The sequence below is a fragment of the Alexandromys fortis genome, unplaced genomic scaffold, assembly GCF_014885135.2.
Source record: "Alexandromys fortis isolate MF-2015 unplaced genomic scaffold, M_Fortis_MF-2015_v1.1 scaffold_0, whole genome shotgun sequence".
Classification (NCBI taxonomy): Eukaryota; Metazoa; Chordata; class Mammalia; order Rodentia; family Cricetidae; genus Alexandromys; species Alexandromys fortis.
This window is the reverse complement of record NW_026067949.1, coordinates 31,904,572-31,924,240: the sequence shown is the minus strand read 5'-3', so window position 1 is coordinate 31,924,240 and position 19,669 is coordinate 31,904,572. Positions and strand designations below refer to the sequence as shown.

Here is a 19,669-nt window from a genome sequence, read left to right as displayed (position 1 = left end):
ATACTGTAGACCCAGTGAGTAACTGACATCAAATCCATACCTTTGTTAGTCCTTCATATTTTCCATAATCTGTACTCTTTAGCCACTCCATCAGCTTGGCATATCGGAGCAAGTCTCTATGAAATGGATGATGATTGGGCAGAGTCAGTTCAGCAGAATGCTGAGCAAGAGTTGAACTCTGATCATGACCCTAGAGGGAGTAAATAAGTAATTAATATGATGGAAAGTTCAAGAGAACACTGTTACAATAGAAAATTTGAGATAATAACCAAATGTAGTCAAGTAATACCAAGCAAATCAGAAAAATAAAAACCATGCACTTACTTGTCGACTTTTACCATCGTGTGTATTCACGGAAAACTACCACCATTAATACTCACGAGCATGCCTGGGTGGCACTCACTCCATCTTTCTAAAGAGTTGAGAGAGCTGAGTAAAGCTTGCCTCTCTCCATCACTTTACAGTATATTAAGAAATGAACTTCTTGATACAGACTGTATTAAGAAACACACCAAAGGAAGTCATCTAAAACAAACTGTCCACTTTTCTTAATGCGATTCCTACCAGAAGCTCTATTTTTTCCAACAGATAAAAATGTAAGATATGAAATTTTAAAGTTAATAAGGACTATAGATGGTTATATCTTAGTCTTTCCATGATAATCCCTAATAACAATGTTAATTCCAATTTTTCCATTAAAGTGATGTGTAAGTCAAACAACCACATATGACTATTTTAAGCCTTGACAATTTATGTTAATAAATTAGTAATAAACAGATCATGTGTCTTGACTTTTGCTTTAGAAAAATACAGACTGCTAGATTATTGGCTTACTAACCCTATTTTCTAGAAGAACCCAAGGTTCAGGGTATTAAGTAACTTGCTCAGGTCACATAGGGTGAAAGCCATAACTGGAATCTTTGTAACCATGTCTAACTTCTGTCTTCCTTTGAAAACATTCAAACAAAAACATTTAGCCAGAATCAAAAGCTGCAACTGCTGTGTAGCTGTGTATAGAGATGACTGAGCATCTCTCTATAAGTGAAACACCTCAGCCTTTTATTGGACAACTTAGCTCTTTCTTGCTATTCAGTCAACATCTGTGATGGAGAGGAAAGCCAATGCCAAAAAGATGAGGAAGTTGCAAGACTAGATTGTCCTTGAAATAGAATTTTCCAGCAAGCAAGCAAAGACCAACACAAGCCACATTTACTTGAAGTCATCTCCATTCATTTCAGTTGCCTACTCACAGACTATCAGTATTTTACAGAAATCATTAAATTTACAAAAGCTGCTGAATCAAGTAAAGGAGTTGGATGATTAACTTCGTAAAATCACCTAAATGTACTACTAGTTAAAATACAATGGTTTGATAAGCACCCTGAGCTAAAAGAATTAAAATTATTTCAATTTGAAGGATTTGTCACTTCTAATTTACACGCTTTATTATGTATGTCATTGGTCTGTTCCCAGACCAATGTCCGGTTTTCAAGGTTAATATACCGTTACATTACAGAACATCTCTACAGAACTGCACACAGAAAACAAAGGTACCATAGATGCTACACCTCCAGGTTCAGCAGTGTCTCTCTGGATCTCTTACCTACTGTGCTGATGGAGAAGCGGGTGTCCTACTTGACAAACGTTCCAAACACTGTTACCGAGCAACGTCACATTTGCTTTCATTGCACAAAACATTCTTCTTCATTAACTTTTCCCAATGACTCAAGACACAAAATGATGTTTTCTACAAATTTCTATTTACTCAGTTTATTACATATTAAGTTATATTATTTCAGGTTGAGAAAGCTTTTAAATCATTAAAAGTCTCTTCTGGAGAGTGGAAGAATTAATCATCAACAATTGTGCCTTGCCGTTTACAAAGCTCTTTGCATATGTCACTATGCTAATTTCCCCAGCATTTCCATGTCACAAACACTTGGGAAACTGGCATTTCACATACCGACTATCAATCCTTTAATTATTACTGTCAAGATAGACTGTTATTAAAAGATTTACATTTGGATAAATAATTCCAGAATAACAGGTAATTGTAAAATTGTTTGAGTTGCTTAACATAAAATTATCACATGCAAAACACTAAGTATAAAGAAATTTGTCCTTCATATACTTAAAAACGTTAATTTTTAAAGTTTCTCTTATACATAGTCATAGATTACCAACAATTACAGGATTACTGAATGCTCACTGCTTAGGTAGTTTTTATATATAAATTTGAATTCTTACACTAATCTTTTAATGTAGTTCTCATCTAATAAAATGGCAACTCTGTGATTAACATAATTCACAGGGTATTCAAATTAAGAAACATTATAAAAGCTTGGTGAGTAGCTGGGTGGTGGTGGCACACACCTTTAATCCCAGCACTTGGGAGGCAGAAGCAGGTGGATCTCTGTGAGTTTGAGGCCAACCTGGTTTACAAGATCTAGTTCCAGGACAGGCTCCAAAGCTACAGAGAAACCCTGTCTCGAAAACAAACAAACAAACAAACAATCAAAAACAAAACTTGGTGAGCTACAAAATTTTACCAGTAAATATATATATGTAATTTTTGTTTTCGAAACATGGTCTCACTATGCAGTCTTGACTAGCCTGGAACTATCTATATAGACCAGACTGGCCTCAAACTCAGATATTTGCCTGCCTCTACTTCCCAAGTGCTGGGATTAAAGGTGTGCACCACCACATCCAGCTAGATACTAGAATTTTTAATTAAAGGTAACATGGTGCACCTTACTAGAGCCAAACACTGGTCTAAGTGAGGCAGATACTTTTATTATCTCTATTAAATGAGGCAACTAAACGGGAAGTGGCAGAGGTGCATCATCACACACTAGTCAAAAGCTCCCGGCTCTCCTGTCGCCTTGTCCTGGATGGAAATCTCCATGTTCTTTAGCCCCTTCCCAGCATCCTGATGACTAAGTTTAACACAGAGACAATCTCTTTCTTGCACTTGAGACATCCTTTCCCACCTTTGGCAACACATCACAGGCTGTTGCAACACTGTTTTTTTTTTTTTTTATCATGCATCACTCACATGTTAACAGTACATATTAGATTTTCAGAAATGGGAAGCATTCACTTTAAACAAAAGCCATTAGTTTACAAGGCAAAGAAGCACCACACAGAATGAGTAACCGCATATTACAGTCAATAGTTAAGGATGCAAAAAGACCACTGTTTGCTGACTGTCTTTTTTGATGCCATCTACACATGTGGATAACATCACTGTCAAGAGCATTGAAAATAATAAACTAAGAAAAATAGGAGTTTCCTATGTGAGTTTCAGTTGATTCCTTCTTGATATTTTGCAGGCCCAGTGAAATGCGAGTCTGCCCTGACTTCCCCTCCCAGGCTTAATAAGGTGGTCTTTGTCGATGTTTGCATAGCACCACCATCACAGCTGCCAATCCCAAGTGTCTGTCTGTCCCTAGACTTTGAGCTTCTCACAGAGAGAATGAGAAGCATTTATTCCAAAGATCCCAATGCAAAGTCTAATATGCACCTCAACCACCAAGCAATTACTAAAAAATCAAGGAAATGAGAGAAATGGAGAAAGGCAAGCAGAATAAGGTTAATGCCTTTTTGGCAAAATGGGATATTTTAAAACTATTACAAATATAGTTAATGGGTAGCTTAAATCAGTAAGTTAAGCTGTAAGCATAAAATTCTGCTGCTAACTTTAGCAAAATTTATATATATTTATGAAAAAAAGTCAGAGATGCTTGAGCCAGTTTGATGTACTCACAGGAACCGAAAGAAAGTAGGACCTGCTATAGAGCTGAAGGAGGGCCTGAGTAAACTAGTCGGGAATAAAATATAATAAGACAATTGTTTTAGAATACTGCAAAGAGAAGCCAATGTTTCCAGAGAGAATGCACTGATTATTAAGATTTCTCCTTATTTTTTCTGTTCAGTATGTCTAATAAAGTAAAAGACAAAAGAACCCCACAAGAACCTAAGTATGTTAACTATTAAAATACCTTCTGCTCAAATCCCTATATAAGGTGCCCTTGGCATTATTAAACTATTGTTGCCATGTCATTAATTATAAAACCTTTTTCCATTAAAAAAGATGCAGTTTGTAACATGGAGACTGAATCAACCAAAATTCACAGTTGCTCTAGTTTCCTACTTGTACACAATGTGTTCAACCACACAGAACTATGACACATTGAAAATAATGTCAGAATTGATTCTCACCTGTAAACACCAAAAAATACAAGAGGCTCAACAGCAACACAGACCTGCCATTGCATATGTAACTAATGAAAGCCGTTATCTATCTGATTCCTAGAGCCAGTTTCAGGAACTTGCTATCTGTGTAAAGGGTTACCTGTAGTCCAAAGTACTTCTATGAGGAACTAGGCAGATTTTAGAATCTTACAATCATTGAAATGTATAAAGGAATATATTATAGCCCCAAATGAACACATTAAAAATTTTTATGGAAATTTCGGTTTAGGGCAACATATAAATGACCTATGGAAACATGTTAGTTCATAGTAAATTAAAATTACCTGTTGAACAAAAACATTGTTGAGATGACTGGCCAGTCTTCGGGCAAAATGCTCCCTCAAGTCACTGAAGCGCTGCTGCTGCTGCTTGACGGCCAGGAGCATGTCGTGGCCTGCATCAGAACAACAGTCCCTCACTGACTCAGTAGGGCGAAGAGTCTCTCCATGTTTACTGAGAAATGCCATGCCAGTGTGCATGGAGGTCAGAGGACAAGCTTGTGGAGCCCATCCTCAGCCTTACCTTTACATGAGTTCCAGTGAGCCATCTCAGGTCACCAAATTGTGCAGCAAACATCTCTTCTTCGTGGACTATCTAGCACGTGCTGGCCTTCCCTGCATGCTTAGTGAATTTTCTCCCCCACAACTCCCCGAGTACCAAGAAGAGCCCTGTGCATGTTAGGCAAATAGTCTCCCACTGAGCTGCAGCTCAAATCTGTATTATTCTAATGACACCCACACTTAAGTCTTGAAGAATCTAAATCTTTAATGGCTTTTTTTATTTGCTTTATAAAATTTGAGGAAAAAAATAATACAACACACTGTTTCTTCTTTGGTATCATCTGGCAACCACTAGAAATATGAATTTCAGGACTTCAGCTTGACCAACAAATGGGGGGCTATGCCTGGTAATGTTTATTAAGTCCTCTAGCTGATCTGAATACACATTCATGTTTTAGAAACATTGCCTAGGAAAACCGTATCCTCTCTGGCATATCTTAACGGTACTTGTGCTTGCTTTTAATAAGAAAGATCTAAAGATCATGGTAGAGCAGCGAGGTGAGTCCTCAGGTAAAGGTGCTTGGCCACACAAACCAGATGAGCTGAGGTCAATCCCCAGAACACACGTAAAGGTGGAAGAAGAGAAGTGAATCTACAAAGATGTCTGGCCTCAATATGCTACATTTGTACACATCCTGCACACATACAACAATAATACAAGTACATTTTAAGCAGGATTATAGTGAGAGCGCCGCATGGCAGTGCGTGCCTGTACTCTCAGCACTTGGGAAGCAGGGTGATTATGGGCTTGAGACCAGCCTTGGCTATTTAGTGAGATATTAACCCAAAACTGAACAAAATAAAAACTAGACAGTCACACACTAAATTTGTAAAGGTAAAGATATTAGAGACAATGATGTTCAATTAGGAGGAACTGAAATGAAAATGTTCTTAGTATTAATAGAAATAAATTCGTTGTGGAATCTGTGAAACTAATTTGCACAGCTAGTAAATTAATCCTTAATCACTTAGCCGAAATTATTTCTACCAAGTCAAAGCATTTTCTTCAAGTTCCAGTGCTGGTCTCAGCTCTTGATCAGATCTTATTACGGCTACTGAACATACCTGGCCGAAGAGCGACATTCATGCACTGCAGAAGGGCATCAGCAGCGTTGGTGCAGGCCTCAATGCCTCGGGAAGAAGCAAGATCCCCTTCCTGAAGGGCCTTTATGTGACCTTTGGCCAAGTCCATATGGTTCTGGAATACATTCAAACACACCACTTGCACATGTAATTGTGGGGAAAATACAGGCAGGGTGCTATTGAGCCCTACCACCCAGTCTGGACCATCTTTAAATCCTGATCCCACAGGTTTATAAGTGAGTTTTACACATGATCATGACTTCCTGGTTGTGCTCTGTGGGTAATCTATGAGATGCTCACCACGAGGAACTCTATCTCGGACAGGAGCTTCACGTTATTTGTGTTGCTGAGATGAATCAGGTGGTTGCTTTCAGAGATCTGGTCCATTTGCTCTTTCACACTTTGGAGCATTTCCTCGTAACTGCTCAGTTTCAGCTCAATCTGATCCACCTCCTTTAGGGCCTCATCCAGCAACTGCATCAGGGTATTCACCTGCTTTTCAGAGGCCATGATTGACTGAATGTTAGCCTACAAAGAGAAAAGAAAACACAAAGGTGCATCTTGTTTAAACGTGCAAAGGAAGCACAAGGGGGAAACACTGCCAGGTCTCTTTGCATCTGGTCAACTAGCTCCCACTTCCCTTTCTCACAGTGCTTTGTGAAGGCTTACTTGTCTCTGTACTAAGGTTTGAGACTGTGTCTCAGAAACTGTGCAGGGAAATCAGAGGGCTGTGCTCTAAAGCCCTTTAGTGGCAAGCTCCAGATCCTTCTTACCACACTGACTCAGCTCACTTGCTAAATGATTCACTTATTCTAATTTATACTTATTGGTATTTTTGTTTTACAAACAATGAAAATGTTCTTCTTTGGCAATGTTATTCAGAGGCTAGGGAAATTAATCCCTCAGATGGTACCTGGTTGTCTACTTTTCTTCATCTCCCATTGTATATTAAGGACATTCCAAAATCTAAAACCTTAATCAAATGTCTTCACTGGAAATGGTTTTTATCATGTGCGTACATGCGTATACACACATCTGCAGGTATATGTGTGAGCGTGAACCCCAAATGGAGGATGTCATCCTTAATAGCTCTTCCTCTTTTTTTTTTTTTTTTTGTTTTTGTTTTTGTTTTTGTTGTTTTCGAGACAGGGTTTCTCCGTAGCTTTGGTGCCCGTCCCGGAACTAGCTCTTGTAGACCAGGCTGGCCTCGAACTCCCAGAGATCCGCCTGTCTCTGCCTCCAGAGTGCTGGGATTAGAGGCGTGCGCCACCACCGCCCGGCTTTTTCCTCTTATTATTAAGACAGGGTCTCTCACCTGAACCCAAAGCTCCCCGAATGTCTAGTCAGCTTTCCCCCGGGACCCCCTATCTCTGACTCACAATAGTTGGGACTATAGAAGAGCTACTATGCCCACCAAGTATTTACTTGGGTTCTGGGGATCTGAACTCTGGTCCTCAAGCTTGAGTGCCAAGCGCTTTAGCTACTGAACCATCTCCTCACTACCTGGCTCTATCTTCTGAACAAAAAGAATAGAGCTTGGTGACAGCTGGCAATAAGCTTACAAATACAACAGCATTCTCCCTGTGAAAGCTGAAATGGCGAGGCAGAAAACACAGTGCCACCAGTTTTGCAACCCACCATGCACCACTCACTCCCAGCATGAGGCATTCTTACCCCATCGAGCACTTGCAGCTCCCTGGACAACTTCTCTGCAAAGGCTTCAGCATTAGAGATTGCACACTCGCAGCCTTCCATCATTATTTCAATGTCCTGCTCTTCTCTTGCATTTAACTCCTGGTACTCATCCACGGCTTCTTCATCCCCTCCTGTTACACTCTGATTCTCCCCGCTTGGAACAGATTCTTAAAGAAGGTAAAAATGTAATGAAAGCAAGTCGTCAGAAAACAGGAAGAACTGTTACTGTACTTAAAAGAGATAGATAGTTAAGACTGATTATAAGCACAGGCCACACTTAGTGGTTGAAGAATAGAAAAGAATGATTTAGAATACATGAAAAAGGTCTCCAACCTTATTTTCATACAGAATCACAATGTTACTGAAGTGAGGTACTAAGAGCATCAGAAAGCATGCAGTCTAGTATGCTCACAGATCTACAAGTGGTAAAATCTCTCAAAACATAATTCCACTAAGATGGACGGCATGAGGAATGACCCTGATCCCTGCTCCCCACCAGAGACGGCTGCTGCTCTAACAAAACAGCGGTGATGAACTGTGAGCATGGTGAATTGTGAAAGAACAGTTCCTTCCTTTCTTTCTGGGTAGCATTTCCCTTTGTTTTTGCTATTTTCATCTCCCTCTCTCTCTGTCTCTCTCTCTCTCACACACACACCTTTGAAATAACTTTTCATTGAAGTGAGAGGCATGTGTATTATCCACAAAAAATAGCAAATATTGAAAATACTGACTGCACTTTCTATTTGTTGCTATTGTTTAAAAACTTCGCATGCCTAGATGAAACAGCTAAGGATAGACTACAGAAATTTTCTTACTAATTCCAGTGAGGGAACATGAAGTGGTGACCTGAAATCACAACACTGCACAGTTCCCATGCTTCCGAACAAGTACCGAGAGGTCAAATCTGAAGTGCTTTCTAGATCAACACCTAGATTCACTTTGGGGAAAGGAAGACACTGAGTGTGTGAGCATCTTGTACAAAGTTTGATAGAGGTAAAATAAACAATCACTGTTAACCCTAACTATAGCTTTACAGAAAGCCACCGATTTTCTAGTCTGATTAAGACAGGAATTAAATCACAACGTCTGGATGCTATTAGTGTTTGTTATTTTACATGAAAATGAATACTTTCATTCAGCATGGCTTGAAATACTTTATTTGTCTCAGAACAAAATACACTAAATCCAAGTGAGATAAGTATTGACTCTGAAGAAGACAGTATGTTAGGCGGATTTAGTTATATATGGGGGGGTGTTAAAATTTCTGGTACATGCAATTTACAGATTACAGTACAGAAATGTTTCTAGAGAGGCATTGCCATGTTCCTTGTCTTTTCAATGAGGCCATTTAGCTCACTGTGCAAATGCAGAACTATCAGATGTGACTCCATATTAAGCACTAGAGGGCTGAGACTCCCTAAATCACCCAGTACAGTGCCTCACACTAACGTGAAAAATAAACAAAGCTGCTCTAGCAGCATTTCCTCCTCCTGAGTCAGTGCTTTGGAAGCTAATAAGCAATAGTACTATTACTTTTATTTCTCTGCGGGTTTTGTAATAAATTTATCCTTGTACACACTCCACAAAATATGCAACCATTAGCATACAACAGTGGTAAGTAATACATACACATGGAATAGAGTAAGAACAGGTGTTACGCACCTTCTGTAACTTTAGGCAGTTCTGGAGAGTAAAAGGTACGAGAGAAGCAGAGGAAAGTAAGCAAAGAATATTAGCTGGGTAGAAAAGTATACAGATTTAAAACTTTTAACTACTACCCATATCTCATTTGATTTCACACTCAACAAGTTCTCAGGGCAGCATCAAAATCAACCAGTGGACAGATCCTAAGAAGCTTAACCTCTTGCTCATTTGTCATACTCGCTGTCTAAGTGTCTTTCCGTATCCTCTGTCTTTGGGAAACAGTTCTGACTCGTCCTTGAAGAAGAGAACTGGGAGAGGAAATCATCTCCTGGGCAGTGTTTTTAGGTCAGCTGTGACTCATGCATGTAGTGTGGTTACTTTCACTCAAGGCCCAAGCTTTGCCAGGACACTCCCCCACAAAGGATTAGTCACGAAACACTGTTTCAGAGAATAAGACTGAGGCAAGAAACAAACACAGGAGACAGCAGTGCAGGCAGCCATTCAAAGGTCAAGTGGGAGATTATTTAAAAACCTAGATGAAAGTCAAAGCACAAAAAAGAAAAGACAAAAAAAAAAAAAAAACTTCCCTCTCTGTCTCGAAAACCCCAACGTTCAATTGCCATTTATTAAAAGCTACAAAAGTTGCTGCCGCTGCTGCATGAACAGTTACAACAGTATCAACTTACTTGGATGATTATTTAGCTCCTCAAGTGAGGAGACATTTACTAATAAAACATATCACTTTAAAATATATATTAGGAATAAATAACATCTAGAAACACATATTTGAAAACAGAATGACAAGCTTTTCAATGAATGGCTCAATCATCAGAATATTCTTGCCTCAATTGGCAAAACAAACAAAACTCCTAAAGTCATTCAAAGCAAATGAATCTGTAACTGAATGCAATAAATATTATAAAATCCTAGGGAGTCATTTCTTCAACACACCCTGCAGTCAGACCCTGGTGACATGGCAGCCCCTTGATGTTCCTAACCTAGGCCAGTGTCTCAGTGGTTTCTTAGGATCTGACAGACAGGAGTATTTGCCAGTTCCAAGCACCACGCTTGAGAGTAAAATTGCTGGGAAAGAAAAATCTACTTGAAAGGAGAAAGGTCCACAGGCAAATAAAAACAGATCTAAATAAAACAAAAGAAGCAAGTGGCTAGATAAATGGCTTGCTTCAAACTGTATCTTAAATTACTGAGTACTGGGCCAGAGAGTGGTTTGGCAGTTTTAGATGCTTGCCTGGTGACCTGAATTCATACACATGGAAGGGAGAACTCTACAACACCGTCCTCTGCCCTCCACACAGGTGTCACAAGATACACGTTCTCCTTCCAACAAACACATGAATAAAGCTTTCATGAGGAAGGTGAGACAGGAGGACTGCCATGAGTTCAAAGTCAGCCTGGAATTCACTGTGTAGTGAATTCCAAGCTAGCCTGGGTTTCATAGCAGGATTCTGTCTCAAAACAATAAAACAGCAGTTTTCTTCGGGATAAAGAGTACCGTACAAACTGCATCCAAGGGGAATTAAGAACCATTTCCATACAAGGCTTACACCCTTAGGAAAGAAACTTGCAGAGAATGAAATCTCACTGCACATTTTAATACTTCAGAGCAGAGGTTGTCCTGAGACCCAGAACAGCCCACAGGAACATTTGCAAAGGCAGATGAATGACAAATACCTCATCGACCTCTTGTCTAAGGATTCTGTGTTGCTAAGATGAAAGGAAGTTTATTGAACATTTGCTATACACCTGTAATATCTACAATAACCATAGGTAGATACTATCATCATCATCTCTATTTTAATAGAGAATTTAAGCTGGGGCAGTGCAATGCCAGAACCGTGTTAGTTATTACATCTACTGCTAGCCATGAACGTACTGCTGTGGGGGCATTTACCCCGCAGCTGTTTAAAATAAGAAAGGGCAGGAACCTTAATAAACAAAAGTCTGGAGTAAGTATTTAGTAATATAGTAAATGTTTGGACTGAATTCATTGTATGAAAAAAATGTTATGAAACACAAGTGTAAATTTTGCTATTTAAAGAAAATTAAGTATTTAGAGAAAAAAGTCTAGAAGAATATATACCAAAATTTTAACAGTAGTTATCTCCAAGGAATATATTTTTAAGTGAACATTTTTTAAGTATTGAGATTGAATCCAGTGTCCCAGCACATGCTACCAATGAGCTGTATCTCTAGCCATCAGTATTTATTTTCAGACAGGGTCTCACTAAGCTGCCCAATAGCCTCACTCTGGAGTTGAGGCAGGTCTTGAATCTATAATCCTGCTGCCTTAACCTCCCAAGTAGCTGGGATTACTGGGCTGTATCACCAAGCCCAGGTTTATGAGTGAATTTGCTTTTTAAATTTAATATATCAATATCCTATAACTGCACACACACAATGTCTTCAACAAGACATTTTTAATGACATATCATGAAGTAAATTCAGTATCCTAATTCCTTGAAATAACATCAGATTATACATTCATTTAAGGATATACTTGACTATGCATAAAAACTTTACCTTCCAAAAGCTGTGAGCTAACATTGACGAAATCGATTTTCTTGCGGAGATAGCGCTGATTCAGTTTCCAAATGCACGAGATGAACGCATTCTTTTCAGCAGTGCTGCTGGCAACCCACTTATAGATCTTTTCAAAATGTAAATCAAATTCGGGACTTTCCTAGAACAAAAAAATGTAGAAATATATTGATTTTGATCAATTAGCAATATTCATTATTAATATAAAATCTATTTAAAAATTAAGAATGGAAGCTGCTCTTGAGGGGACAAAAAAAAAAAGACCAACTAAAAATATTGTTTACATGGCTGGGGATGTGGCTGAGTGGTAGAACTCTTGTCTCACAGGTCCAAGAGCCTGGCTTCAATTACTACTACTACCACCACCACACTACTACACACGCACACACACACACACACACACACACACACACACACATCAACTGAATGATTTGAAGTGCTTAGACAATATAATGTATAGCAAGAACTGGACAAGCAACAACATTCCACAGTGGACTCTTTCTCCCTGTGCCCTTAAAGTCTAGGGGTGAAAGGAGAGGATATACACTTAGTGACATTGTGCTCAGCGTCCCTGTAGTAACATGACAATGGTGTATAGCTCAAGGTGGCTCTCATTTCCTCTTTTTAAGCTGCTTATAAAGTTTTAGTTATCAGGGACAATGAAAGACGTACTTTGATGGCATCTTTGGCGTCTACCACAGCCAGGTCGCGAAGGGCCCAAGCAATCTGCCTTTTGTAGAAATCGCCCTTGTCAGACTTCTTGACTTTGACCACCTTCACCTGCACTGGGCGCTCAGTTGTCACTGTGGAACGAAACACACGACCGTTAGCAGCTTCAGTCATCCCTCATTCTTCACCCACTCACTGCGGATGTGACTTGGGCTGCCTCAAATAACTGCACTGAAATAAGTGCAACAGTCTGTAATAAGTCAACTGAGGAATTCGCAGAATCCTAAAGGAAGCATCTACGTCAGACTATGAGGTAGAAGGCAGACAGAAGCCTCGAGGCTCCAGACCTGTTTTAAAGGGTGTAGGAGGGAAATCTAGTGATTGACATGTATGAGTGCAGAGGCCGGAAGGAGCCTAATGCCATCACAAAGAGCAGCAGTAATACAGGCAGCACAGAGCAATGCAAGGTGGACGGAACTCAAGTCACCACAAAGACGGTTGCTCAGCTCCTCAAGCAGTCCATCTGCGGCAGTGAGGGCTGCGGCGAGAGAAAAAGCATGCTCTAATTTCTAGTTTCAAAAATGACTCTGACAACAGAATAGAGTTTGGATTTGGAATGAACTCTGATACATTTGAAAAGTAAGTGGTTTTCCAAACAACAACAATGAACAAACAAAACCCCAAATACTCTTAAAAATCTTATATACCAAAATGGACTAAAGCAATGGTTCTCACCTGGGGGTTGAATGACCGTTTCACAGAGGCTGCATATCAGATACCCAGCACATAAGATATTTACATTATGATTCATAACAGCAGCGAAAGTACAGTTAGGAAGTAGCTATGAAATAATTTTATGGATGGGTCACCACAACACAAGGTTTAATATAAATTAAAGGATTGCAGCATCAGGAAGGTTGGGAACCACTGGCCTAAGGAGTATTTGAAAAACATACCTACTAAACTACACTTGCTAAGCAAAAATCTGCCATACCCACACTCCCCCAAACAAGTCCAGCAGTTCAACCTGCTTCTCCTGCCAAGTTTTAAGGAAAAAAAAATAACTTCAAACACAACTATTCTGGTGAGAAAACAAGGCATGTGCCCTGATTTATTTAATAACTGGGGTGAAAATGTCAAAGGAAGCAAGGAGAAAACTGCATATATATAATGAACATGGATGCAAAAATCTTAAAAACAAACAGTATGCTGCCAAATGGTATTAGAAAGACACCATCATTTTCTTTCTTCAGACCTCACACTATCCCTGGTGACAGTACACAGGTCTAAGGAAAGATTCCTCACGACAAATATGACCACATGCAAGACTTTTAGAGAAAACAGTAAAGCTTACCATGTTCATGAACATAAACATATTGCTTAAAAAAAAAACGCAAGTTTCCTACAGTTTAAACAATAGGTCCAATCAAAACCTCAACAAGATTTGGAGCTTAAGAACTTGATTCTAGATGTATGTATGGGTGGGACAATATCTCCTGCAGACTGAAATAAACTACAACAATTCACACACACACACACACACACACACACACACACACACACAAGAAGTTGATTCCAAAATTAAAGTGAAAGAGTAAAGAACAAAATAAAACAAAAATGAGATATGAGAAAATCCTGAAATACCAACATGTACTCTCATGAACATAGACAGACAGACACATACAAATACAACACACTCTCTAAGATATGAGTGAATCAAAACCTTTACAAAATAATGCAGCAGAATCCATAAAGCATCAGATTAATTTTATTTAATGACAATTATAAATCTCATTAAGAGGAAGCATAAAAATGCAAAGAGAAGCCACAAACCAGAAAGTGAACCACCATATAACAGAAATTCCTATGCAAGTAATAGATTATACAATATCTATCCAGATAATAATAATTAAAAAACCATTCAAAACCATATAAGGACAACCAATCCAATAGGAAAACGAGCAAAGGGCATATGTGGTAAACTTCACAGGTAAAGTAAATGGCTATAAATTCATGAGAAGATACTCAACCGCATCAGTAATTAGGAAAGTGCATTTTGAAACCACAATGAGATACTAGGTCCCTCCTGCCATCCTGGCAACAATTGGTCTGTCAGAAACAACTGTTGATTAAGGCATAGAGAACACAAGAGAACCACACTGCTGTGGTAGTGGAAAGGAAAATCCCTTCTTAAAATAATTCATAGTAGAGCAGACCCCACATCTAAGCATACAGCAGAAGACAAGCACATTCACAGACGAGCTGTCGAAACACAAAGCCTAGAAAGAAACCGACTGTGCATCCGATAGGACCGGTATGGAGACAATAGGACACACCCAGTGGGATATGCCACCGCAGTGACTATGAAGGGATCAGAGCCTTGTGAAAGAACAAAAACCAAACTTATGGCCAGCCAGCTGTGGTAGCAGACTGCTGAGACAGGTGGATCTCTGGAGCTCCGGCCAGTCCAGTCTAGGCAGCAAATTCTAGGCTAGCCAGCGTAACATAGTAAGAGCCTATCTCAGAAAGTAAAACAATAAAAAACTCCAAAACAAAACCAGATTCCCATGAACAAACTGTTGAATGGAAGGGGGGGTCACAAATAATTATAATTCAATTCATTAAAAGTTTAAAGACAAGCAAAACTAAATACTCTATAGTTTGAAATTATACACGGGGAACGTGATGAGAGTCAGGGGAGCAAACACCTGTTGCTGGAACGCAGAACGGGGTGAAAAGCACGTCAGGGATAACAGAGCTGTCATCTCGTTCCCCCTACTTGTCACCCACCTTAGATACAAGCTGTAGAATTTTTCTTACATCCACTCCATATTCAATAAAAACAAAGATGAACTGGTCATTTCAATCATTTTCACCAGCCACAGAAACAATGAAAACATTTTTTAAAGAAAGGAATGGCCCTCAGGACTGAAGGAGTACCAAGCACACCTCTGTGCTCACTAACTGCCCACCTGTGGCACACAGAAAACAGTTCTTTTTCTTCTTGCCCGCTTTGCAGACATTCACGATGCTCAGCAGGCGCTCGTCGCTCGGTGTGAAGATATCTCTCTGTAGCGCGTGCTTGATGGCTGTCATCTTTCCTCAGCTGAAAAACATTTAGGGTAATGAGCACCGAGCTCATTATCAAAATCACCCTCACAAACTGCTCCGTCTACGACTCAAATGATAAATTATTAATAAATACTATAAATATATAGTAAGTTAATATATGTACATCATAAAAGCTTGAGGCTACAAGTTTGGAAATGAAATCAGGAAAACCAGTACCAGTATTGTCAAAGTCAAAAAATCTTTCCAAGTGTTCAACAACACATACATACACACACAGACAGACAAATAATCATACTTACACACATGTCCATACACACACATACAGGTTTCTGTGTTAGGTACGTAACAAAAAAACTCTTGATGTAGCCTGTTTTACTTCAACAGTCAAAATTAGTCGAAAGAACAATTAATAATGGCCAACGCTCACCATACTGAAGACTCAGAGCATGGTAAGCGGTAAAACAGGAGAGGGTGGTCGCAACTCATACTGGAATTAAGACATAACTCAACAAATATTGTTATTTGTTAAGTGCCGGGCAGGACTCTGGGGTATAGTGGAGAATCTGACAGGCATGAATGGGGGGATGACGTAACTACGTGACAGTCGTTTTCGGAGCTAGTAATGAATGAACTTTGCAGTGTTTACAGAACATTTCAGTTTGCCAGCAAGTAAATTAGCAGTGGCCTGGACAGCTATTTCCCCAAGTCTAAAACCCATGCCCAGACCCCAGGTTCTCTTTAGACCTTTGTTTTCTAAAACCCCAAGCCTGCATGGTACAGAGGCGGCTAACCACTGTTCATCGTGGGGCTCCGCTGGGTCATCATTACACTATGTGTCTGCAAATGCATTCGTGGGTCGGGCCATCTACTGCAGAGACATCTCCACAGGGAGAGCTGTCATCCTGAAGAGAGAGCCCGGTCTCTCCCTCCACTGTTCCGCCCATTCGGGACAGATTTTATTTTATTTTATTTTATTTGCCAAACTAGCGTGGCCTGGGCGAGAAGGACGTGACATGGCTTCCATAAGCCCAAATCAACATGTCCTTATAAATCTCTTAAATGCACGGCCCAGTCTCTGCGCAGTTTCCTCTTCTGGGTGACAGCAAGCGGGCAGGACGCATCCCCGGAGCGGAGCAAGGTGGGCCGGGTCACCAGGGAGCGGCGGACTCGGTGAGGACCGAACAGCGCCTCCAACGAGGCCACCACCTCCAGGACCGCGGGTCTCCGGCGAGAAGCTTACCGCGAGGCCGCCCGGCGGAGGCGGGAGCTCCGAGTCCGACACTGGACGGGCGCCGGCCGCGACAGCCGCTGTGAAGCGCTTCTCATTGAGCAGGGACGAGGAGCGACCAGAACCCGCCACTTCCCGTATCCGCTCACGTGACGGCCCCGACCGGAAGTTGACCCTGCAGGGACGGAAGTGAAGGTTGTGGAGGAAAAGGTGCCAGCCAATGGACGTGGAAGAGGCGGGACAGGGCGGGGCCGGCCTGCTGTGGGCGTTGAAGGGCAGGGGCGGCGCCTGTAGTCGCAGAGGATGGTAGTTCTGAATTTGTGACTGTCCAAACGACCCTTTTTTCAGGGTCCCATGTCAGCTATCCTGCACATCAGATATTTACGTTATGATTCGTAACAGTAGTAAAATTACAGTTATGAAGGAGCAACGAAAATAATATATGGCTGGGGAAAGGGCGGGAATCTCCACAACATAAGGAACTGTATTAAAGGGTCTCAGCATTAGGAAGGTTCAGAGCCGCTGGAACAGAGCAACTGGAGGAGCTGATATGGTGGTATTTCCTTTTCTCTACAAGTACTCATTTTGGTATTTGTGTCAATTCATTCGAGAGCTCATCAAATGTTTTCTCCTTGGCGTTTGTTAAACCCTGTTAACTCTGGGATCTTGGGATCAGAGTTTGGGAGTGAGCACTTCTGTGACTCAAGTCGGAATCTATGAAAGTGGAACCTAAACATCATTAGGTTTCTAAACTTCATTTCTTCCGGTGTAGGACCATGGCACTTAAGAACTTGATATTCTAACAGGATTATGCAAACCTACTTCTTGGGTATCCTCCCCGGCTCACATAGGATAATTGAACCAGAATCTTCACTTTAAGATGATGCTTGTTTCTGTGTGAGAGGCGTGAACTATGCCAGGATTTCGGGCTGTAAATGATTCATTTAGGCTAAGTCCCTGGCAAGTGTTGAGTGCCTGGATCTTTGATTCCAAATAAAAGGCCGTTCAAACATGAATCCTATCCCCGCACTAGTTCACAGTGAGGACTCAATTTCACAATTGTGATAACAAACTCTACCAGAATGGATTTGTTAAGAAAATGACAGAGGTCATTCTAACGCCCCACAGTATTCTATTAGCATAAAATTATGACAGTGTGGTGGTTTGACTAGAAATGACTCTCTTCGGCTCATATGCTTGGTCATTGGGGAGTGGCAAAGCTTGACAGGGATTAGGAGGTGTGGCCGTGTTTGAAGAAGTCTGTCACTGGGGGATGGACGTGAGGCTTTCAAATGTTCAAGCCAGGCCCAGGGTCTCTCTCTTCCTGCTGCCTGCCAGTCCAGGTGTTGCACTCTCAGCTCCTTCTCCAGCACCATGTCTGCTTGCATGCCGTCGTGCTCCCCTCCATGATGACAGTGGGCTAAACCTCTGAACCTGTAAGCAAGCACATATTAGATGTTTTCCTTGATAGGAGTTGCTGTTTGTGGCGTCTCTTCCCAGCAATAGAACACTGACTAAGACAGGCAGTGTCCATGGATTTTGTACTTCTGCCTGCACCCTCAGGGTGCTGTGAAAGGGACTTGTAGGTTGCAGTAATGATGATCAGGGATGCTATAGTTTTAGAGATTGTGAACATTGGCAGAATTAGGGAGAGAAAAGATGACTTCAGGTCACTTCTTCCTGTATATAAAAATGAATAATAATATGTGTTTTTACAAGCTCTACTGAATGGAAAGATGCCCCAGGGGTCATTAATATACCTAAGAGCTATCCCAGAGTGAGAATAACAACCAACCAGATAATGTCATGTGACAACTCATCTGTGAGCCAGAATCCAATCCTTTATTCTGTATTTGATTCTGTAAAGGACTCCTATGTGACTGTAGAAGTGAGAGCAGAAGAGATGTCAGGGTTGTGAAAGTAAACTACGAAGGAGTCTGAACTACACATTGAAATTGCATGTGTTTTCTGAACCTGCTCAACTTGATTCTATGCCTTTCCATACCTCAGCAGATTGGCTCTGAACCTGTGAACCTGTGAGTTTGAGGAACTAATAGTACATCCAGCTCATGATAGTCGACTCTTACTTTCCCAGTACAGAATGATTCTCTGCTTCAGAAAGCGTGTCTCGCAGAAGAGTAGGGACCTGTGTAGCTGGTCTTCCTGTAGTTTTCTGGCGATTTCCCACAGTGCTTTTATCCATCACAGACCCAAGGCTTCAGATCTATTGAGGCAAATGGTCTGGTATTAGGGCAGCTTCTATGACATCCCTTCCAGGCAACATGGGCACGTGGTGAGTACTCTAACTTTGTGTGACGTTCAATACAACATCCTTCCTTCTGGGAAACAGTCTGGTCACTCTTCTTCATTCTTCACGGAGTGACTTCATTCTGACATCCCTGCTTCCCCTCCTTCTAACTCTCAGCACCTATTCAGCCCCATGCAAGCATCTTAACCTCATTGGCATAGGTCATTATCCGGTCAGGGAGCACAAAGGCTTGTTAGAACTTACTCCACCGGTCCTTGCCGAAACTTTGAATGGCAAACTAGCGGATGGCTTCTGCTTTCTTCTGTACAGCCTTACAACTGCATTTATTCTTCTGATCTAAAGCTCTCAATATTTATTCTCACATACATTCCACTTGACCCTATTGGTGCACACTAGCCCATGTTATGAAGTATCTTTTGATTTAGCATAGTTCAGTGGTTCTCGACATCAGATGACTTTTTTTTTTTTTTTTTTTTTTAACTCCTTGAGGGACATTTGACAATGTTGAGACTCTTTTGGTTGTTATTACTGAAAGCGATCTGCTGACATCTAGTGGTTAGACGGCAGAGTAGGTGCTAACTCAAGTATAACACTAAGACTAGCTCTTCTCAACAAAGACCTATCTATCCCCAA

General features: G+C 40.7%; 1 protein-coding gene across 2 annotated transcripts in view; it reads right to left on the bottom strand.

Annotated features, from left to right (window-relative positions):
* Positions 1–16,918, bottom strand: part of Exoc1 (exocyst complex component 1) — a 39,503-nt gene extending 22,585 nt beyond the window's left edge. For both annotated transcript variants that reach the window (XM_050149975.1, XM_050149976.1), the window contains exons 1-9: positions 16,780–16,918; positions 15,440–15,573; positions 12,471–12,601; positions 11,781–11,940; positions 7,575–7,762; positions 6,201–6,428; positions 5,883–6,015; positions 4,542–4,651; positions 41–190 (exon numbers count right to left, since the gene is read on the bottom strand). In XM_050149975.1, the coding sequence (XP_050005932.1) occupies positions 41–190; positions 4,542–4,651; positions 5,883–6,015; positions 6,201–6,428; positions 7,575–7,762; positions 11,781–11,940; positions 12,471–12,601; positions 15,440–15,563 (1,224 nt within the window). In that variant the 5' untranslated portion in view covers positions 15,564–15,573; positions 16,780–16,918. The remainder of the gene's footprint in view (positions 1–40; positions 191–4,541; positions 4,652–5,882; positions 6,016–6,200; positions 6,429–7,574; positions 7,763–11,780; positions 11,941–12,470; positions 12,602–15,439; positions 15,574–16,779) is intronic.
* Between the last annotated feature and the right edge of the window lie 2,751 nt (positions 16,919–19,669).